At 46.6% G+C, this 23,808-nt stretch overlaps 1 protein-coding gene across 3 annotated transcripts in view; it reads right to left on the bottom strand.

Annotated features, from left to right (window-relative positions):
• The window catches only part of ASTN2 (astrotactin 2), a gene marked incomplete at its 5' end in the record, with an annotated part of 938,059 nt that overhangs the window by 31,857 nt on the left and 882,394 nt on the right, over window positions 1–23,808 (bottom strand). For all 3 annotated transcript variants that reach the window (XM_081237083.1, XM_081237081.1, XM_081237082.1), the window contains one exon: window positions 23,301–23,442. In XM_081237083.1, coding sequence (XP_081093209.1) covers window positions 23,301–23,442 — 142 coding nt within the window. The remainder of the gene's footprint in view (window positions 1–23,300; window positions 23,443–23,808) is intronic.

Below are 23,808 nucleotides of genomic sequence, written 5' to 3'. Positions count from 1 at the left end.
TAAGTGAAAGAATCCAGCCTGAAAAGGCCACACATTGTATGATTCCATTTATATGAAATGTCCACAACAGGCAAATTCCGACAGACAGAAAGTAGATTAGTGGCCGCCAGGGCTGGGAGGAGGGGGCAATGGGAGTGACTGTTAGTGGGTATTGAGTTTCTTTTTGAGATGATTAAAATATCCTGGAATTACTGTGGTGGCTGAACACATTTGTGAATATCCTAAAATCTACTGAATTCTATACTTTAAAAGGGTGAAGTTCATGGTATGTGGATTAGAACTGGGGTTAAGAAAAAAAAAAACTCTATAAAAAAAACAAACAAACAAAACCAGTGGTGTCAATCTAGAAGTAACCTGCCTCCAAATGGTGGCCATGGCAGGCATTTGGGGCCTGAGTCTCTTATATGTGCAGCTTTCTGAGGTCTGAACTTGAGCAAGCACCTCCCGCCCCAGCCCCTGTCCCAGAGTTTCTTAAAGGGGAAACAGGACCTTCAATGGAACCTTAAGTGGGTAGTTATGGCTTTGGTTTATCTGTGAAGGTAGGAGCCTGCGGACTGCAGCAGAACTGTTCAAAACCTCAGTATGATGCCGAGGTCAGAGGCATAGACTTGGAAGTAGGGAAAGTTCTGTGTTTAAATATCCTCTCTGTTGATCACAGGCTATGGGACACTGGGTAAGTACTTTACTTCCTCACCTTCGTTTTCTTGTCAATAAAACAAACACATTTCCACCTGTCTCACAGGATTGTTAGGAGGAGTCCTCAGAGGAGACAAGATGCCCTTAGCCAAATTCTCAATCCATAGTTAGAATTTTTTTTTTTTTTTTTTTTTGCGGTACGCGGGCCTCTCACTGTTGTGGCCACTCCCGTTGAGCGGAGCACAGGCTCCGGACGCGCAGGCTCAGCGGCCATGGCTCATGGGCCCAGCCGCTCTGCGGCATATGGGATCCTCCTGGACCAGGGCACGAACCCGTGTCCCCTGCATCGGCAGGCGGACTCTCAACCACTGCGCCACCAGGGAAGCCCTCCTATTTCTTTGATAAACAAAAATAAACACCTGTTTTCAATCCAGTGGGGCTTCACCTTGAGCCTCCGGCACACTCCCAGCAATGCCCGCTGGCTCCTCTCTCTGCCTGGGATTCTCTCTCCCCACTTCCTTCCCTCACCTCCTTCAAGCTTTGTGTCAATGTCTCCTTTTCGATGAGGTTCCCTTGTAAATTTCAACTCCATCCCAACTGCTGCACCTAGAAGTCTATTAGAATATCATTCACTTAGCTCCCCGTTCTTCTTCATAATATTTGTGATCTTCTAATACATAATTTCCTTGTTTGTTACATTTACTGATTTTGTTTGTCACTCCCACTTGAATATCAAATTCACAAAAACAAGGATATAATGTGTTCTATTCACTGAGCTATCCCCAGTGCCAAAAACTGTGCTAGATCACATGGTAGACCTCCAATAAATGTTTATTAAATAAACGTATATACATAAATGTGTGTGTGTGTGTGTGTGTGTGTGGACTGGAGGTAGAATGTGAGAAATCACACGTGCAATGCTCAGGGCAAATGTGGATCCTTTTTTTCCCCACATTCAGCCTTTGGAAAGCTGGGGAAAGGATGAGGTACAGAGAGAGGAGGAGAAGGTAGTACGGTTTCGCAAGCTCAAAGACGCAGGAAGGCTACTCCCTCTGTGGCTGCTGTAACACTTGTTTGCTCACATCACAGTATTTCTAGAAACCTATGTGCACCCAAGAGCCTTGAGTGCAGCAGGTGCAGCCCAGCAATCCTATGTGCCAGTAGCTACTATGTGAGATGAGATTAAAAAGAAATACTATAAAACACAGTCCTTGCCCTTCAAGGGGCTCCCGATATACTCGACTAGACGATATATATATACGCGCATACACACACACACAATCTCATACATACATATCGTCTTTGCCAATCATTGGCTGTACGTTATCTAATTTACCCCTTACAACAATCTTAAGTACTAGATCATATTATCTATATTTACCTATATTTTCAGATGAAGCAGCAGAGTCCCAGAGACTCAGAGATCTCAGAGAATGAAATGAGATTCCTGAATCCCATGGGTAGCCAGTTTCAGAGCAGGGTCCCATCCCAGAGGCTACTTGACCCCAAATCTGTGGTCTTTGTGTTACACGGCGCCCCACCAGGAACTAACAACAGTTTAGGCCTAATCCAAAAGGCTCTCACCCTCCTCCCTGAACAGATAAGACATGTCCACAGACGCCAATGGTGAACAGGACAGGACAGAAAGTCAAGCACTGGTAAAACTACTCAGAGAGGTGAAAAGGGGTTGACAAAGCCTTTCCTTAGGCGAGAGTTACAAGCTGTTAGCTTCACCGATTTAGGAAGGCCAAAGCAGTAGAGGGTAAAGGTGGGTGGCGCAAACAGTATGACTTAAAGATCAACTATCTAATCCCAAATGCTGATAGAAAGGTTAAAGATGATGAAAACACCCTGGACTTGGACTTGTGATATCTCAGAATTCTCAACAGAGGTGGGAACTGCGGAGGGGCTGGAAGCACCTGCCCAGAAGGCTTGAAGGAAGCCTTGCCTATGTCAGCCCTAGGTTCCTAAAGAGAACTCAAAAGCATTCTTATAAGCTGAACAATTGTTAGCACCAGGATAGCACCTTATCAAGTAGTTCACTTAAACCCTTTGTTTAACTAAGGCTCAGAGAGGGCAATCAACTTGTCCTAGGTCACACAGTAAGTTCAAAGCAAATCCAGAATTTGAACCCAGGTCCCCTGCCTCCAAGGCAGGATGCTGTATAGGCACTTAGCAATGGTAAGCAGATTCACAGTGAGGACTAAGAACAGTGCTGACAGCGGGGTGCCATTCCCCAAAGGTATCAACCTGCCTCCACCCCACTTAGCCTGAGCTGTCAGTGAGGTCCCCAGACAGCCTTTACACTGGGCAGTTGTTGCTGTTTTGATTTTCTTTTTTCCTGCTCTTACTCCTTTGATGATTGCTCTCTGGGCCACACGCCCTGTTCTTTGCTTGCCAGTAGGGCCCAACTTCTTTCCATCAGCCATACGTAGACTGGGGGCTCAGGGCCCTGCAGTGACGCGGCAGAGTACCGGATTCAAACCCAGGTCTGTCTCTCTCTGCCACCAGGGCCACATACGCCCCAGTATGCTGCCCCTCTTTGCTCCAGCCAGCAGGTCTGATCCCTGCTGTGAACTCAGGCAACCCCACATAGCCTTCGTCTAATATCTCAGAGCCCCAACTCAGAGCCCCATCCGGCTCCCTTTGCCCCATGAAGATAAGCCTCTCTGGTCCATTGGACATGACGGCCTTGGAAACCTTGAGCCACCAGAATAAGGGAACAGGCTGGCTGGGCACGGTTGGGGCATCCGGCCCTGATAAGACCTCGCCACGGCTGGACAAGCTCTCAGAGACGTAAGCCTTTGCGTAAGCACAAGATTAGAAGAATACATTATTAACATATTTATTTATTTTCTTACAGGTATTGACATAAAAAGGGGGGAAAAAGGTTCCCAGGAGAGATAAGACACAGTGGGACTTTCTGTGACTATGGTTGTTACAGAAATTAAATTAAGATTCATAATAAGTAATAACAAAAGCTGCAAAGTGTCAGTTGGAGGCAGCTGCAGTTTTAATTTGCTAACATATGAGACTAGGAATGATGGTGGAAATTAAAAAGTGAAAGAAGAAGCAAACAAATAAACAAACATAAACTCACTCTGTTCTTTGGACTAGATGGATACAAATTTAGGACGGTGGTTACATCTTAGCAGGGAAGGAGGGAACAGAATAAGACTGGTGATGAGGAGGCAAAATAATCTTCAAGTTTATCTTTAATTTTAATTTCTTTCAGGAGAAAAGAGCTCTGAAGCAAATGTGACAGAGTCCTGACATGTATTAATCCTGCATGGTGGGCACATGGGGGCTTATTGTACTGTCTCCATACTCTCTGCATTTTATTTTCATTTTCATGATTAAAGCGAACAAATGAATGCATTCCTGACACCTATCAATTTACACTTTGCAAAGCTTATTACACAAATAACCTTGAAAGCAAGACAAAGCAGGGTTTATTGCCTGCGTTTTACATTCAGAGAATTTGATGTTTTCCGGGAGGGTGAGGAGGGGGCTTTTCAATCAAGGACAGACACATAGTGGCAGAGTGATAGAGCTGGCACTTAATCAACTGCTGGGTGAGGGCTGCTGCATTCACCTTGACTTTGAAGACAAAACTGTTCTGTCTTGTAGAGAAATCTCTGAGGTTTGGATTGGTCCAAGGACTAAGACAGTACCAAGACACTTCTGATCTCTAGCTTCTCGGCCAGTCTACGTACCTTCATGTCACTATGCTCTCCAACAATGAGCCCTGATGTTATTGGCTCAGCAAATGTTTTCTGAAGCCTGGATGTGAGGCTGGGGCTTCTTGGCAGTTCTCTACAGCACCCTGCTTCACATTCACACCAGGCCATTCTCCAAGGGCTCTCCTCGCCTAGTTCCGTTTGTCAGTTTGGTTGCTGCACCTGAGCGGGGTCTGCCACCTCCATCTCTGTCCCCCCAGAAGGAAAACCCACCTCAGAATGCAGCCAACACACAGGAAAGTTGGGGCAGAGATACAAGGTCCATATCACATTATCTGAACTCCTGGATGTCTCTGGGGCTGCAGCCAGCACACCTGTTGAACCTCCCAGTTGATATAAGTGGATAAATTCCATTTTTTCATAAGCAATTTTGATTTGAGTTTCTGTTACTTGCATCCAAGGGTTCAGACTCTTACATACCGTTCTGAAATATCTTTTAGAAAGTTATTGTGAAGATTAAACATGCTAATGCTGTTTAATCACACACTTAATATCTGATGCATTTCTACATGCTCAAGCAGCGGCTAGGGAGATAGCCGTCATCGTTAATAGGACTGTAGTGGATTCTTGTCCCAGAAGGAGGACTGTCCCTGTGCTCGGCTCCGCAGCTCAGCTTAGTGACCAGCAAATAAAACCTCTATCACTGCCTGGTCATGCGACTTTGGTCATATCTCTCTCTACCTGGCTCAGAACCACTTTTGCAGGCTCTGGGAAAGACCCACACCTCTTCAGATGGGACTAATTGCTTTTTCCTCTGAGTGTCTTAGTACCTAGGACATGAAACCATGGAAGCACTGTCTTCATTATCCTTTACTTGCTGTCATCCCCCCTGGCATGTGAGCTCTCTGGGAGAAAGAAACCACATTTCATTCTCCTTTTGACCCCATCAGCCTCTCACATGGTAATGGCACCTCTAAATCATTTCTTGCTGTTTCAGAAGCAGATGAGAGTCAAGTACTCTTAGAAATCAGAAACAGAATAATGGGGACTGTTGCCAACTCACATAGGCTTACTTATTTTTTATCATCCAGAGGACAGTCATAGTCCATAGTAGGTGCTTAGAAAATGCTTTCTAAAAAGAAAAGAAAAAAAAAAAAAAGAAAGAAAAATGCTTTCTATCTTGGGCTAGCCCAAAAAGCAAGGGACTGAAGTTGAGTCCTTACCAATAAGCATCAGGCAGGATAAACTGGTGCATGCTGATGAGTTGTTTCTGGCCCACTACTCACCCTCTCTCATCCTGTTCATCAGAGACTGCAGATTTCAACCACCCTTGTTTCTTCCAATTCTGGTCTATACCAGACCTCACTGCTTCTCCCCCAGGCCTTGGGAACAGCTTCCTTATTTGTTTCCAACAGTTATCTCCCACCTCCACCCTACCGCCAGTATATTAGCCAGAGTACTCTTCCTAAAATGCAAATCTGACAATGTCTACTGAGCAGCTTAAAACCCTTAACGGTTCCCCTTCCCTGCAAGATAAAGTCCATACTCCTTAGCCTGGCAATAACGTCCCTTTATGATTTGAGTCTTATCAACCTCTTCAACTTCATCACCCAGATTTGCCCCATTGCCTCATGGTGACTTAAGTAGGGTTTGTAAATGGCTAAGTTGCTTTGTTCTTCAGTAACTTTGTACATATGATTTCCTCTCCCTGGAAAACCATTTTCCCTTCTATCTTCATCTTACTGATCCTGTTCATCCTTTAACACTCAACTAAAATGTCACCCTTTCTGGCCAACTTTCACTGGAATAGGAGGCATTCTCCCCTCTGAGCTCTCATATCATGGGCCACATTTTATCAGGAGCTCTAAGGTGGCAGGGACGATTGTGTTCATCTCTGGGTCTTCGGGATACAGTGCACAGCCCCACAGAGAAGCAGATACTCTAAAACAAATGGAATGAATGAACACCAATGCTGATAGGGAGGATGCTACACCTGAACGTACCCATGGAGAGTAAGTGTACATCGTCTAAGAAAGGCTACAGGAGGTCATTCCTGGCTGTCAAAAACTTCCTTGTCCTCCATCTTTTTTCCATAGGTCATCATTTGCATGATGTTGTAGAACCACTTCACCAGTTTTAATTGGCTTGTGGTATGGTAGGCTCCTCCCAGTAGAACACGGAGCTCTTTAGGGCTGACGCTATGTCTCATTCCTCTATGTGTCCCTTAGAGGGCTTCACAGAAGGGAATACACTGCAGAGGTTCAGAGCATGGACTCTGAGGTCAGAAAAGACCTGCTTTCAAATACTGGTTCTGCCATTTACTCTCTCAGTGACTTTGCCCAATTTATCGAACCTCTGTGAGCCTTTATTTCTTTATCTCTAAAGTGAGGGGGGAAAAGTGTCTGTCTCTTAGGATTATAGCTATGATTAAATGTAATATTACATGTATTCAATGTTTTATCCAATAACTGTTTTTTTTTTTTTTTTTGCGGTAGGCGGGCCTCTCACTGTTGTGGCCTCTCCCCTTGCAGAGCACAGGCTCCGGACGCGCAGGCTCAGCAGCCATGGCTCACGGGCCCAGCCGCTCTGCGGCATGTGGGATCTTCCCAGACCGGGGCACGAACCCGTGTCCCCTGCATCGGCAGGCGGACTCTCAACCACTGCGCCACCAGGGAAGCCCCCAATAACTGTTTACTGAGTGCCTTCTGCATGTGTGCATTTGAGTATATGGAGACAAACAAAACAGACACCATCTTTACCTCCATAGACTGCCAAGTCTAGTATGGGACAGACGTTAACACACATGAATGCATGTCATTGCAAAGTTTAATAATTGCAATAAAGGAAAGGGATGAGGAACCTAGTTGAGATTACAGGTTCTGGGGATGCCATTCTGAGGAAGCAACACTTAGGCTGAGAACTGAATAAGAGGTGCAGCATGTGCCCAGGCCCTGTGATGGGTGAGAGCGCAAGATCTGGCGTGCCTTGGCTCATTAAATGCTAATGTGACTTCTGGGGAGGCTGTGTTAGTTCATGGTTAGGAACTTGGGCTCTGGAGCCAACCTGACTGAATTTAAATCCTGGCTGGGCTACTGACTAGTGCATGGCTTTAGCAAATTTCGTAACTTTTCTGGGCTTTGGTTTTCTCATCTCTAAGAATGGGAATAACAAAATACTGGCCTCATTGGGTTATTGAGAGGATTGGATACGTTCATTTGTGGAAAGCATTTAGAAGAGTGCCTGACATATTGAAAGCACTCTAAGTAATAACCCTATGTATCATTGGTTTGTTCGTTTTTCCACTGAAGCATTTATATGGATAGTCTTATGAAGAAGGAAGCAAAAGTCTTGCCTGAAGAAGACATAACGAGGCTCGGAACTGAGAAAAATAATGGGAAATAATGGGAGGCTGTCTAGTAACATACCAGGAACTCAATCTGCTTCTCTATAAATGGTATAATCCTTGCCTCTAGAGTCAGCACGTGTCAGGGTGCCAATGGCACTCCTGAGACAACTCCAAAGGACTTCCTTTGGCCGGCCATTGGTTGTCTGGATTTGGACAAGGTTACTGGGAGTCCTGGGAGAAAGTATAACTCCATGACATTGTATTATTTTAAAAATTAACAGGATTATAGCAAGAACAAACAAAAAACTCCAGGGATTACCACTGCTTTTTTTTTTTAAAGATGCTTCTGTGGATTTAACATCCATCTCTAGAAGCCAGCAAAATTGCTGTTTATTTATCCTGTAGCTTCTGAGTGTCTTCCTTTCCCCTATGTGCTCTCTCTCCCTCTCCTCTCCCTGTTACAGGCTGTGGATAGGATTAAGAAAGATCTACTTATGGTCTTCAGTTACTATACTATACATGTTGAAGGAGAGACTGCTGGGGGCAGGCCTGCGATAAGGGTGAGAGGAGCTGGATACAGTTTGGGGAGTCAGGCAGGCAGTTCACCCACCCATCAACCTCTCCACAAGTGAGGCAGCTCCCTGGGCCTTCCTTGCCTGTTGGGAGTCTGTGAATGTTTCCCAGAAAGAAATAGTAACTTCTCCTTTTTCTGGCAGGGGCGCCTGATGAAAATCCCTGAAAACAGGGCCTCTCCCTCCCCTTCATGCTGGCCTCACACATGCTAATGCAAATGAGTCCTGACCCAGCCAGGGGTCTGCGGGAAGGCGGCCAGGAGCTTTAGAACAAACATGCAAAGAATGTTATTTCATTTCTGGCATCCTGGGGAAAGAGGGACAGAGAGAGGGAAGCTGGGCAGTAAGGGGGTGGAGTGAGAGAGAGAATGAATATGAATGCTCACCGCAACGGGACTAAAGCAGACGGAAAGAACGGGAGGAAACTGATAGGAATAAAGGGCCTACTAGGTGCCAGAAGCTGACATATAGAATACATATATTTTCAATTCCACGTGCACATTTTGAAGTCGAATATATTATTACCACTTTTTGGAGGCGGGTAAAGGCTTGGTCTCAACACTTAGGCATTTCTTCGTAAGGCTACCCAACTACAAAACGGTAGAGTCCGGATTTGAACCCAGATTTTAACATTTCAAATCCTGTGCCAAGTCTCCTCAGTGAGGCTTATGTCATTTGATAGATTCCCAAAGAAAAGTGTGAACACAACAGTCTCCCATCCTAGGACTCTCTTCATCCACTTACTCCTCTCACCCCTCTCTGCCGCCATCCTAATTCTAGATTCAGTATCTCTTACCACGGCCCCTAACTCTCCCTGCTCTAACCCACGCTCCGCAGATATGGTTCTAAAACCCAAACGTGGCCTCCTCACTGCTGCTCGAAACGAATCAATGGTGCTTGCGTCTGCATTAACAAGGCCCTGTGCGTCCTGCCTCTCCAAGCTTTTATACTACGAATCTCAACTATCCGGAACTTTCTGCTGTTCCCTTATGTGCCCCTTCAATTCCCCACCCCCGTCTTTATTTCAGCTGTTCCCTCTGCTGGTGATGCAATGATGGCCCTAAATCTCAATGGCAATGCTATCCGCTCTCTCAGACCTCCAAGGTACACTGACGATTAGAGACCACAGCCTCCTCGGAACGCCCCTGCTTAACTATGAGGCAAACCACCCTCTACCCCAGGATGATCAGCTTCTTACAGGTTTGTTCCCAACTCTGGGCAAAACTCCTTCAGTCTAAGCCATAAGTTTTCAAATGTCAGCTGCACCACTGTCTATGAGAGAAGTGCGAAAGAATATCCACGTGTGGACTCTGGAGCCAGATCTCTTGTGTTAGACTCACGGTTCTGCCATTGACTAATTAAGTGACCTTGAACAAGTCATTCAGTCCTTCGGTCTTAGCTTCCTTACATATAAAGTGGGGATATTAGAGTACCTACCTTAGAAAGTACCATATTGTGAAGGTTCAGAGAGTTAGTGGACATAAAGATCTTGGCACATTGCGTAGAGGTAGTAAGAGCCTGATAAATGGTTGATGACAAGAGTGATCGGTAGGAAGTGGTCGTGGCGTCGCTATGTATGTCCTTGGCTAATAGCTGCAGATGTTTACGTGAAGGCCTGACTCTATCCATTCAACCCGCTATACCTCTTCCTGACCTTTGGTGTTTTCTAAATTGAGTACCTACTAAATCCCAGTCCATGTGTTAGGGATTCACAGACTCCTAAACGTGGTTTCTAAAACCTGTCCTACTCTTGGATTGCTGACAATCTTATTTCTCTATGATTGTGAGAGCTACGCTAGGGATGGGCTCAAGGAACAGTAGAAGGAAAGAAAAAAAAAAAACGGAGAGAAGGCATCTCTTGTTATGTCAAATGTGTGGGCAAAATGATACCAAAATTGCCACATCATGTCCAGAGGGCTCCTGGAAGATGCTCAGAGAGAACAGAGACATGTAAGCAACTTCACAGAGGGCAGGACAATTAGCCAATCATGATTCTCTTTCATGGTCATCCCTGATGAAGTCCTACTAAAGAAACATCTTGTATGTACTTGATATTGAGCACCTACTGTGTGCTGGACCTGCTATGCCTGGGAGCTTTGCATGTGTTAACTACTCTATATTTGTATCACAGCAAAACTCTAATGTAGGGAGTACCAATATGCTCACCTTACAGATGTGGAAATTGAGACGCAGGAAAATAGGGGTCTGTATATTGCACAACAATATGTTGTATAGCCAGAAAGTGACTGAGATTTGAATTGACACTAGGACAGTCTAACTTAAAATCCTAGGCTCTTAGCCTCTCAGATGCCCAAGATGATTGCGGGCGTGTATGCTCAGGTCTAGGACCAGAGAGCAGCAGCTGGTCTACAGTGGAATCTAGAGCCCTGGTCCAGCCCAGCTCTGATGTTGGTTCTCTGAGCGACCAAGGGCAGGCCCTTTTTGCCCTCCCCGAACTTCAGTTTCTTCTATAAAGAGAGAAGGATCAGGTCCATGATGTCTGAGTCCTCAAGCTCTATTGTGCTGTGATTCAGACGTGAAAGCAGAATGGGGTTGTTGGTACATGGGGGAATCTGTCCTTGGGGGAAAGGAGAATAAAGCAAAAGGAAAAATGCCAGAAATCTGGATTCTGTCTTGCCTCTGAGTTTCTGCACATCATTCATGGTGATCTCCTGTAGTCTGTTAACACCTTTCCAGTGATGACCTCAAGACTGCTCATAGCAACAGCCTCCTTCACAGCTGGAGGTGGGAGTTTAGAAGTGGGTGGCTTGGGGGTGGGGGGGTAGGCCCTCAGCATGTGGTGTTGGACCCACAGCCAAGATAATGGGAGCAGGGAGAGGCCTGGCTTTGAGTGTGGGTCCATTCGTATTTCAGGAGTTCCTAGAGTCCTAAAAGGTCAGAGAAGGAAGGGACTTTGCCATCCAGTCCCCTCATTGTGATGAGGAAGAGACTGAAGTTCAGAAACAGGAAGCTCTTTGCCCAAGGCCCCTGGTTGATGGGCAGGAGAGCTGGGCACAGAGCCTAGTGTGGCTTGTGACCCCATCCTGGGGACTCCTCTCCACGCTGAGATGTCTCTGTGCTTTCCCCCTACCAAAGCACCCCCCAGGTAAAAGGGAGGGGGTCAAGGCCTGCTGGTAAGGGCCGTGGATTGAGTGTCAGGACCCCTGTGTGCTAATCCTGGTTCTGCCTTCACTGTGAAGCCTATGAGTCTCTCTGGGCCTCGGCTCCCTTATCTATATACTGGGAGAGTTAACTTAAGAGATTTTAAATTAATAACCTGCAGGCTAATTGTGACCTACAAAATTGGTTTATATGACCAGTATTAAATTGGTTTCCAGCAAGTGCTAATTAAGAGATTTCATTTAAGCCTAGGTTTATGGCTGACGTTTTCACAGAGTAATGACTAGCTGCAGCTAAGAATTCTCTGCTCCATTTCTAGTTTACCGCTGTCCCCACTGCCCCGTTATCGCGCATCTGGTCACACTGGCCCATTAATGTCACTTGCCAGGTCCTCCTTAGAAAGCCCTGCCGAGAGTTTGTTCCATCTCCCTCAGCTTCCTGCTCCCCAAGCATGGGGCTTACCATCCCCTGAGATTACCAGCCCACTGAGGGCCAGCACTGGAATGTTTCTCGACAATGACCTGAAATTTGTCTTCCTCGCAGCCATTCACCTCATCCTGTTCCCCGGGGTCAGAGGGAACACATCTGTGCCTCTGACACCTGTGTGGCTCTACAGAGGGCTGAGGACGGTGGGCCATCCTCCCGGGCCCTCTCTTAACTTGAACAAATCGTCCAGGTCCCTGAAATGTTCCCCAGGGGCATCATTTCTAGGGCCCCTGCTGACCTGCTTCCTCTCCTCTGGACATTGTTCAGATGTTTAGTCTTCCCCTTGCAAGCCAACTCTCCTTGCAGCCGTGAGGCTCGTTCATACCATCCTCCACTGAATCTTTGCCACGCTGCCCTTGGGGCTCCAACACGGCTGGCGAGGCCCTCACCTGCTCAGTAACCCCAGCTCTCTTACCTCCCCCTTGCCCTCCTGTCTCCAGATCTACTCTCTGCCTCATCATGCTGTCTCTCAGTTTCCAGGTTTCTCATAATCTATCCTCTGCCTGAAACCACTGTATTAGTTTCCTGTAGCTGCCATAACATATTACCACAAACATAGTGGCTTAAAACAACAGAAACATATTGTCTCCCAGTTCTGGAGGCCAGGAGTCTGAAATCAAGGTGTCGGCAGGGCCAGGCTCCCCCTGAGGGCTCTTGGGAAGAATCCTTCCTTGCCTCTTCCGGCTTCTGAGGGCCCCAGGTGTTCTTTGGCTTGTGGTAACATAACTCTAATCCCCACCTTTATCTTCACGTGGCCTTCTTCTCTCTGTGTGTCTTTTCCTCTTAGAGTGACACCAGCCACTATATTATATCGGACTTAGGAACCAACCTAATTACAGTTAAATCTCATCTTGATCCTTAGTTCATTACATTTTCATTCAAAGACTCTATTTCCAAGTAAGGTCACATTCTGAGGTTTCAGGTAGTCATGAATGCTGGGGCGACGCAATTCAACCCAGGGCAACACCTCCTCTTACTTCTGCAGGAAGACTTCACAGCAGGTCTGCAAAATAGCCCTGCACTAGACCCGTCTGGGTTAGCGACCCTTCCTTGATATTTCCACAGCCCCCGGTCTTTCCCATCAGAGCATGACGCGAAGCATCATCGAGCTAGTCTCCTCTGCCTCCCCACCATGACTCTGAGCTCCATGAGGGTAGAGACCTTGTTTGGCTTGGTTAGTTCTGAATCCCAAGTGACTAGCTTAGTATAAGGCACGTTGTGGATACCCAACATATATGTCCTTTTCCTGAGTGCTCAGCACAGCCACCAGTTGTTAAGAAGAGGAAAAGCTGTTTCCGGATGTTTCCAGAACTGAACTGAGCCCATGCTGCTCCACTTCGGCCCAGCACATGCCCTACTCAGGGCACCACTCACTGGATCCCCAGTGTGTGAGGACCTCGCGTTTACTTGCACCAAATGGCCTCACTGTCTCTCAACTCAACGCAGCCTGTTCTCCACACCCCAGTCAGGGTTGTCACCAAAAACACAGGTGTAAATACAGCCTGGGCCTGCTCAACAGCTTTTCTTAGTTCCCCACTGCCTGCAGGACCAAGTCCAGCTCCTATGCCTGGCATTCAAGGCCTAGCTCCCCAGCACGGCCTCAGGTCCCATCTCTCCACCCTCCACAAGTTTGCACAAGCAGTCTGTGCCCTGTCCCTCTAAAAGCCTGGCTGGCGTCCCATTCCTGGATGAAATCCTGATGCAGCTTGAGGAAAGAACAGCCTGCCTGAGAGTCCCCAGCAGGTTTTAGGAGCCTCACTGTCTGTCGGCTGAAAAACAGCGTTATTTTTCCTCTACGAGTCTCTCTTGGCTTGGGACTCACGGCTGTATTTGCTTCTGGCTTGAGGACAGCTCCTTCCCTCTCTGGGGCCCCAACTGAACACTTTGGAGAGGTTAGTGTGACCTGACGCTAGATGCAATTGAGTCTTGAGTAGCTAGGCTGCCCCCCGCTCACCCCACCCCCTGACCAATAGGACAGGGCACCACAGCCAGAGAAAGTTCACATTCCATCTGGGTTATGGGACTACAGAGGCGCCCGGCCCCTGCTGAGCTCTGGGACCCTTGGCCACACCCAACTGGCTGGTCACCCCAGTGTCATATAATAGGTCCAGACCTTTGTTCCTAGGCTGTGGTAGGAGGGGTGGAGCGGGTAGATAATGCACAGGAACATGGAAGAAGAGAGATCATGGGACCAAGCAAGACAGAGACTAAGAAGTGATAAGAAAAGGAGAAAGAGGCAGGATGTACAGATACAGAGAGAGCAAGTATAAGAGAAGACGACACAGACAGAAAAGACTGAGACAGACAGACAGACGAGAAGTCAGAGTGCTGAGAGAGAGAGGCAGCGTCCCTGCCCAGAGCAGAGAGAGAGCAAGGATGGGACGGGAAGAAAGAGAGGGAAAGAAGAGTCAGAAACAATAAGAAATGGACAAAAAGGGGCGGCGGGGCGGGGGTGGGGGAGAGGAGAGATGTTAGAAAAACAGGAGGGGACTCAGGGAGAGAGGAAGGGAGAGAGGAAGGGGGGGGAAGAAAAGAGGAAGGAAGGAAGGAAGGGAGGGAGGGAGGGAGGGAGGGAGGGAAGAAGGCTGTGGGAGGGAGAGAGAGGGTTGAAGAGAAAAAAAGGACTGAGAAAGTTTCACAGTGGGGAGAAAAAGCCAGTAAAGAGCAAGGCAGGAATTGTCAGGCCCGTCCTGGCTTCTTTCCCTTCTGTGTCCTGGATCAACCTTGGGCCTCAGCCTCAGCTCTCAGAGGCTACAGCCCAGGCCCCGGTCAGCATGGAAGGCTTCCTCTGTGCATATCTCCTTCCTCCCAGGAGCTGAAAGTCCCCCGAGAAGCTGGCCCGGTCACGCTGGGACTTGGCTCAAGAGGCCCACTACATAGACAGGGTCACTGAAGCTGGAAGAGGGAAGAAGCATGGAGCCTTAAGCTGAATGAAACTCTTCCGCCCGGACTCCAACCTTTCCCTCTCTGATCGCCAGGGGTTGGAGTCCAAATCCTTGCCTCCATTACCTCCTGAGATACACAGCCTCCGAATTCATCTGAATTCATGAAACATTCTTTGGGATGGCCCCCCCATTCGATCCCTCTTCTACAAAGGGAGAAACGCAGGCCTCCAAAATGGAAACTCCTTGTCCAAGGCTTCATAGCTGCTTAGGGCCAGACGCAGGATGACCCTCCAGTCTCTCGCCTCCCTTCATCTGGGCAAGCATTCATAAATGCCAGACCTGAGGGGCTCCTGATGACTTTCATGCTTTTTCCAGTAAATTCTGTGCTGATTCTTGGCACAAAGAGAGGAAATGAAGAGGGTAGGGTAGGAATGTAAATAAAAGGAAACTTTGGGATTCCATCTAATATGTAATTATAGTATCCATGGCGGTGGCCCTGGCTGCTTCTTCGATGTGCTGCCCTGGCTGTGCCCGGGCAGGGGGTGGGGGGGTCCTGGAGGTGATGGGGGGGCCCAGCAATGCTCCATCCAAGGTGTCAAGCCCCCTGGGCTTTTGGAATAGTATTTTGGGGCAGGGAGCCTGGACTTGTTTGCAGAAACACATGGCAGTCTGGGGACGTTGGGAAACAACTCAGCAGATGAGAGCTGGAGATACTGGGCATCTCAGGAATGGCACTGGGAGTACATCCCTAGGAAGAGCAGGAGTCCTTGTGCAGACTCAGGGCTCAACTGTTTATGTGGCATCGCCGGGATTGCAGAGGCAGGGAGAAGTCTGGAGTTCAGTGGGTGTCATGTAGCTTTTGGTGTTAGGACTCAAAATCTGTTTTCCATAGTGTTTCCAGCTCATCTGAGTACGGATCTCTGCACAAAAGATCCCTTTAAACAGCTTCCACCCCTGAACCTTGCCACTTCTACATGTCCAATTCTCATAAACTAGTGTGGTAATTTCAAGTTTAAGCTCTGGAAATAAATTGGCTGAATTCAAATTGTATCTTCTCCATTTACTAGCCTTGAGGCTCTGGTCAACTTATCTAACCTCTCTGTGCCTTAATAGCCTAATCTGTTGGACAAGAATAACAGTCACTGCCTTGGAGAGTTGTTTTCAGGATTAAATTAGGTAAGATTTAAGATAGGTACATAGATGGATAGATAAGTAGATAGATAGATATAGAGACATAGAAACCTAGAGATAGATATAGAGATATGGTACCAGACCACAGCCAGACACACAGTGGCTGTCTCCTGAATATTTGGTGAGAAAGTGAGTTAGAGATGGTGAGTGAGTGAAGGGGAGAAGTCCGTATCTCCAGATTTCTGCACCGACTTTGAAATTTGTTCAAATCATTCAACAACTATTTACTGGATTCGTTACTGGCATCAGACACTGTTCTAGGCACCAGGAATACAGGATGACAAAGGCCGACGTAGACTCTGCTCTATGCAGCTGACAGTCTAGTGTGAAAAGACAGACAACAAACCAATAAATTAGATACTGAGTCACTACAGCTTTGGTAAGCACCATGGCTTTATGCGTCCGTGTGTATAGCAGGTGTTATCTGTTGTAGAAAATGTGGTCAAAGAAGGCCTTTCTAAGGAAATTACATTTAATCCTAGACCTGAAGGAGAGTAAGGTACTGATCATGGGAAGAGCCAGGAGAAGGCTCTCCTGGGGAAAGAACAGTAGAAGCAAAGACCTTAAGGAAGGTACATTCTTGTACATTCTAGCAAGTGTGCGTAGGGAGTGATGAGTAAAGGAATCAGTGCCAGATGAAGGATTAACTTGCTCTCCCCACTGGAATGCTGAGAACACAGTGGCCAACAGTGGCAACCCCAGGCACGATGCTTAGGTAAAGTATATAATCACAAAGAGTAATAACAGTGGTTATCCTTCCCCCTCTCATCATTTAGTAAGTCCTGACAATGAGCTAGACACTCTCTTGTGCTCTTTACATGTTTCAGTTCATCGAATCCCCACAATCCTATGAAATAGGTCCTGTTACAATTCCATTTTAAAGATGACAAAACTGAAACTCAGAGAGGTTGAGAAATTTGCCCAAGGCCACACAGCACAGGTATTGGAGCCAAGGTAAAAACTCACCTCTGTCTGATTTCAAAGGCCTAACTTAAAAATATGTATATCATGGTGGGGTGTGGGAAGGGATGTGGATTCAAAATATCTACTGCCCATCCCTTGGCTGCTTTTTTTTGACAGAGTGATCGTAACTTTTCATGTTCACACAATCTTAGGACAAATTCAAAGCACTTTCTCATATACTATCGAGTTTAATCTTTGCAAAAACTTGGGGAGGTATAATTAATTATCTCCATTTCATGGATGAATTAATTAGCTCCATTTTACAGATGAGAAAGATGAGGTGTGAAGTACCTTTCCTGAGGATCTGGGTCTTCTTGTCCCCAGTGTTCTTTCCATTGCAAATGTTTGCTTGCGGTTAGAAGGCCCTCTTCCACTCTTCCACTATTCTTACCAGGTACTTCTGACAACTCCCCATGTGTGAGTGGACAAGCACAGGGACAACATGCGGGGGAAGGGAAGGGTGGGTCAGCTTGGGTATGACTCTCAGCTCTATCTCTTTGTACCATGTGACTTTGGGCAAAATGTTTACTTCTTTAAGTCCTAGTTTTTCCCTCTGTGAAATGCAACATGATGATGATGATGATACCAGATCCACAGGGTTCTGGCGAGGATGAAATGAGATAGCACATGGAACATCCTGAAAGCACTGTTCCTGGCACATAGTGAGCACTGGATAAACTATTATCATCACTACGCTCCTGGTATCCAGGAAGTACTGGGGGCACTGAGAATCAGGACACTGGTCTGGAGTCTCCATCTCTACCTCAGTGTGCAAGTCATAGAGCTCACTGAGTTTAACTTTTCCATTTCACAGATGAGAACATCAAGGCCCGAGGAGCAGGAGGAACTGGGCCCAGGTCTCGCTTGGAACAAGTGTGGGAACTGCTGTCTGACTCCTGACCTCAGGCTCTTCCCTCCTCCAGGGCCTTGGTTTTCCTTTTACCCCTCTCCTCCACCTCCAGCCACCCCTGATAAGAAGGAACATTTCCCCTGAGCCTCTGGTCCCACCGTGGATGTTGGCACGTGGCTGCAGGACCCAGGCTCCTTTGGCATTCCTTTCACGGAGCTGAGGCCAAGGAGGTGAGGGCAGGCCTGGAGCAAGCCTCTGCATGTGTGGGAATGAGCTCCCACCCCAGGAATTAGGCCTGGCTGCTGCTGTGTGTTTGCGCAGGACACTTTGGCAGTCATCCACGATCAGAGAAAGGCAAGGCAGCCAAGACAAGACAGAGGCTAATTACCTTGGACAATAGGAAATTGGGGAGTGGCGACAAAAAGGGTGTCTAGGCCTCCGGCCAGGCAAGGGCAGGGATGGTGAGTGCCCAGCCTGGGCTGACCCTCCCACCTTGAGTGGAGATTCCTGCTCGGGGTTACCCCCGGACTCCAACAACCCAAAGGTGCAGGGGCTGGTCACACTGTCAGAACGTCTGGGGACCCTCTCCCTCTGCTGCTCTTTGTTTGTTTTCATTCAAAAGTAAAACAAATGAAACAAACAAGGAAATTCAATTTAAACAGGCCCAAGTGCTGATGTTTCTGTTTTGTTACACCAGGGTGAGCTTAGGACGAGAGGATCAGCCTTGACTCTCACTCCTCCAATTGGTCTCAACTCTGCGGTGCTGTGTAAAATTACATGGATAGAGGGGCTGCAAAAGCAATTTGCCTTCCTAGGTCGGGTGGAGAGAGGGAGTGGGGATAAAGGGAGGCCCGATTCAGAGAGAGAGAAGGAGGAACCAAAACTCAAATAAGAAACAGGACAGAGAAACAGAAATTAAGAGATTAACAGATAGAAAGGCAAAAAAGGAATGACTGGAGAATGGCAGACAGACACAGACAGTGAGCTATGCAGAGAATACTCATAGGAGAGAGGGAATAAAAGGAAAGGGGAGACGGACAGCGATGCAGAGAGGTACGGTAGGGTAGAACAAAGGTGAAGTTAGAGGAGAAGAGAGAGAATGAGAAAAAATTCCCAGGGCAGAAGTATGCATTCCCAGAACTCTCAAGCTGGGGTGGATCTAATGCATCTTCATGTTGAAGATCCTGAACTTGTGAAACAAGGAGAGGATGTGAACATTCTGCCCAAGGTCCCAGAGGCAGAAGTGGCAGTAGTGGGATGTGAACCCAGACTTCCTGCCTGAGAGACGGTGCCTCCATGCCTGTGTCACCTGAATGCTTCCATCACACCTTCTGGCAGCATGGATGGAAGGTGTGGTGCCCAGTTGTGCTTAATTAAAACTCAGGGGTCTGGACCATGCTCTCTTTCCATCCTATTTCTCCCCACATGATCCTGGGTACTCATTCTTTTCAGGGCTAGTGGGACCCCAACCTGCCTCATAGAGAATAGCTCTTCTGGGATTGTCCTTGGAAAAAAGAGACACTGAAAACCATCAACTGAGTCAAGGAGAATGAAGCAGGAAGAAGCAAAGTAACTAACATTTCCTGCAGACCTCCCGTACGCCATGCATTCTGATAAACCCTGTTGGTGGAGTTTCTTACTTAACGCTCTTCCTTATAACTCTACGAGAATGGAAAGATTATCAGCCCCCCTTTCCCAGCAGGAGAAACGGTTGCATAGAGCAGTGAAAAAATGACTTGTCCCAGGGCAGGTCGTGAGTACTCAACAGAATCAGGATTTGCACCCAGCTCCGCTGGTCTCCAAAACCTGCGCTCCTTCCACTGCCACACATGGCCTTTTTGGCCCAAGAAGAAGAAAACTAATTTTGGTAAGAAACAAGCAAGCAGAAAATGAAAACCCCCAAGAACTGACACTGGAACTATTTTAAAACTTGAGACCGAATCGGTCAGACTTCAGGGAAGGAGAGCCGCCAGTGGGATAAGAGACGGGTCCAAACAACACCCTGGCTCCTTGTCAGAGCGTCCAGATCCCAGGGCCATTAATAAAATCAATTTCAAAAATAAAATAAAGAAGTGTTCAGAGTTAGGGATGACAGGTTCATGACAAGCACATTTCCAGGACAGGAGAAGAAAGGATGTTCCTGCTTCACGAGGTGGGAAGGAGATGGGGGCCAGGGTGTGTGTGTGTGTGTGTGTGTGTGTGTGTGTGTGTGTGTGTGTGTGTGTGTGTGTGTGTGTGTGTGTGTGTGTGTGTGTGTGTGTGTGTGTGTGTGTGTGTGTGTGTGTGTGTGTGTGTGTGTGTGTGTGTGTGTGTGTGTGTGTGTGTGTGTGTGTGTGTGTGTGTGTGTGTGTGTGTGTGTGTGTGTGTGTGTGTGTGTGTGTGTGTGTGTGTGTGTGTGTGTGTGTGTGTGTGTAAAAGAAGAGGTGAGGGAAAGCACTCATCACTTCTATCTAAAGGATGGCAGCTGATTTGTCAGCTCTAAGTGTTAATTGCTTTCAGGGTTCCATAAAACCTTTCACTGCTTTCTACATAATGGGCCTGTAGGATTCCAGCCTGGCTAACGCCAAGTCCCCACAACGTCACCCAGAGACAGGGTTACTACTTGTGTCTCAGCAGATAGGAATCACCTGCCAGGGCTCGGTCCCTCCCTGCTAGATGCTGTCTCTCCCAGCAGTTGGAGAACGGAGGCGGAGGGAGTTGAAATTAATTATTACTACAGCAAGGGCAACAAGAGCAACATTGATAACAGCTAACACTTCTCACTCTCCTGCTGGGGGCTTGTGACAAAGTGAAGAACGTCTGTGCATTAGGAGCTCATCAAACCTCTTGGGGTCCCAGTGAGCCAGACACCTATCACCTACACCTTCACAAAGGAGGAAACGGAGGCTGGAAGGTTGAGAAGCTCACTCAATGCCAAGCTGATAAAGCGCAGGGTGGAGATCTGAACCCAGCTCTGTCTGCCTCCAGTGCAGTCTATGCCCTCAATGAGGGACAGAAGATCCAGAAGCCAGTCACAGGCAATCTTCCAAAAATGCTGTTTTCTTCATACCATCATAGTCTTTAGGGTTGGAGAGGATCATACAGCTCATAATCTAGTCACATATTCGTGTTTCATAGATGCAGTGACCCTAAAGCCCAAGGGGTTGGTGTCAGAGCTTACCTATTGAGAGGCTATAGACTCTCGCTCCCAAGATCTAAATACCAAATCATTACTCAAGGCCTGAGGTAAATGCTATTGCCTCTGTGAAGTCTGCCCACATGTCCCACTGGAAGACACCTGATAGCATATTGTACTTTGGGGATTCCATTCCTAGAGCTCTCACCGTCCCCAATTGATGTTGCCCTTCTGTATAAAATAAAACTTGGGTCCTAACATCTATGAGACAGATAGTCAGTGGCAAAGCCAGAGTCAGAAGCCCTGATTTCCATCTTATGGTGATATTCCTGAGTTTGGTACATGAACGCATTGGGCGTTACCAATGAGCCTCAATATGTCACATGTTCAAAAGAGCCCCGTGGTCTTCAGAAAAGTCATCGTCTTCCAGAGGAAGTGGGGATAGGATGTGTTTTGGAGGTGAGGGAGATTTACAGATTATGAAGGGGCTGATATTTACTGAGCACATACTTAGATACTATGCTAGGTTGCTCCTGGTTTAATTCTCATGCAACTCTGCAACCTGGGTTTATATTATTTCTCTTTTACTGAGGCTCATAGAGGCAAAGCGACTTAGCTAAGGCTACACAACTAAATATGTCATAGCCAGATTTGAATCCACAGCCTGTGGTCTTCCATACTACCATTAAGTTATAAGTTACCTGAGAATAGAAACTTTGTCTTAGGCACATTTATACTTGCATTCTAGCACAGTACCAAGACATAGGAAATCTTCAGACAATGCCTGCTGAATAAGTAAATGAGTTAAAAATGAGTAAATAAAAATGTGAATGAATGAAAGAATTGATGAATAAATAAGTGAATGAATGATGGAGTATAAGAGTGAATAACTAGATGAATGGGATGGATGGATGGATGGATGGATGGATGGATGGATGGATGGATGGATGGATGGATGGATGGATGGAGAGATGGATAAATGGTTGGATAGATGGATGGATAAGTGAATGAATCAATGAATAAAAGAAAAAATGAATGAGTTGAATAATTAATTGGTCAACAATGCCTACCTTATACCCTGAGAAAACCATAATTCAAAAAGAGTCATGTACCACAATGTTCATTGCAGCTCTATTACAATAGCCAGGAGATGGAAGCAACCTAAGTGTCCATCAACAGATGAATGGATAAAGAAGATGTAGCACATATATACAATGGCATACTACTCAGCCATAAAAAGAAACAAAATTGAGTTATTTGTAGTGAGGTGGATGGACCTAGAGTCTGTCATACAGAGTGAAGTAAGTCAGAAAGAGAAAAACAAATACCATATGCTAACACATATATATGGAATCGAAAAAAAAATGGTTCTGAAGAACCCAGGGGCAGGACAGGAATAAAGACGCAGACGTAGAGATGGTCTTGAGGACACGGGGAGGGGGAAGGGTAAGCTGGGACGAAGTGAGAGAGTGGCATGGACATATACACACTACCAAACGTAAAATAGATAGCTAGTGGGAAGCAGCCTCATAGCACAGGGAGATCAGCTTGGTGCTTTGTGACCACCTAGAGGGGTGGGATAGGGAGGTTGGGAGGGAGACGCAAGAGGGAGGATATATGGGGATGTATGTATATGTATAGCTGATTCACTTTGTTATACAGCAGAAACTAACACACCATTGTAAAGCAATTATACTCCAGCAAAGATGTTAAAAAAAAAAAACAATGCCCACCTTGTCAACAACTGCAGCTTTCTAGATTAGTAAGGGAGGCGGCCTATGGTTTCATAATTAGAGAATGAAGAGAGCTGGTTGCTAGAACTATATGTTATAGCTTATGATGGTTGCATCCAAATGTGGCAACACTCACTGAGTTGGGAAACAGAGAAAAAATGAGCCCGTTTTCCCTCTGAGATGAACAGATGAGTCTCAGAATGACTTCCTTTGCATCTCCAGAAATTTGGATGCAATGACTCTAATCTACTCTGTGAAAGAGTGATGATGACACTATGACTAAGGGACTGGATGAATCTACTAATAAAAATATTATATGTATATATACTACATATATGTATACACTTCTGATATGCTAATCTAACATTTTTCAGAGGAAATATCATGGAATTGAGAAAAGAACACCAGGCAGGGACTCCTGTCACAGCCTTCCTTGCTAACTTGCCACTTTCCCTCTTCGGGCTGCAGATTCTTCATCAGTAGGAGGGACGGTTTTACGTTACTGGCCTCCCTGGACCCTTTATCACTAACCTTGTATGATTCTGTGACTCACTGTGGCCATACTTCTCCAATGGACACTTCTAAGCCTTAGCATATTAGGGTGCACACACAGACTGGCCTGTAAAACATTCGGCTGACCTGGACAGATTACTCGTGCCTTGCCTCCCAGACTTAAAATTGTCCTGTCTGCTTCACACTCCCCACACACAAAGTATGTCTTACTTGTAGAGACCGTCGGGCTCCAGACACTTGAAGATGACGGAGTAGATACTGACTTCAGGGACCTCTCCATGGCTTCGACCAGCTGCTACACAAGATGTACCCAGGCCAGAGAGTAAGTCATCGGCAAAACTCAGGAATTCTCCTGGAGGGAGACAAAGAATGATGAGCTCCCCAGCTCAGGCCTTGGTGAGCAGACATTCCTGCTGTTGTCCAAACCCATCAAATGTCTGGATACCATTATTAAGAGGATTAATGGACAGAACAAGCACAGGATATGAAAATGACACAGATCAGTGTCTACTCCTGATGACTCGTTTTTAAATTCATGCCTGAATTTTCTCAACTGTGACGTGGAGATACTAATACCTACCTTTATAAGATTGTAGCAAAGCTCAAATGAGGTAAATTACTGTGTAATAAAAATGCATGAAAATGCAACAGGAGGACAGGGCTTTCTGTCTAGAATAACTATTCTGGCCTTGTCACTGCCACTGACTTCCTCTTAACT

This window comes from Mesoplodon bidens (assembly GCF_964165515.1).
Source record: "Mesoplodon bidens genome assembly, chromosome: 6".
Taxonomy (NCBI): Eukaryota; Metazoa; Chordata; class Mammalia; order Artiodactyla; family Ziphiidae; genus Mesoplodon; species Mesoplodon bidens.
Note: the sequence above shows the minus strand (reverse complement) of the source record. Positions and strands in the feature narration are given on the sequence as shown.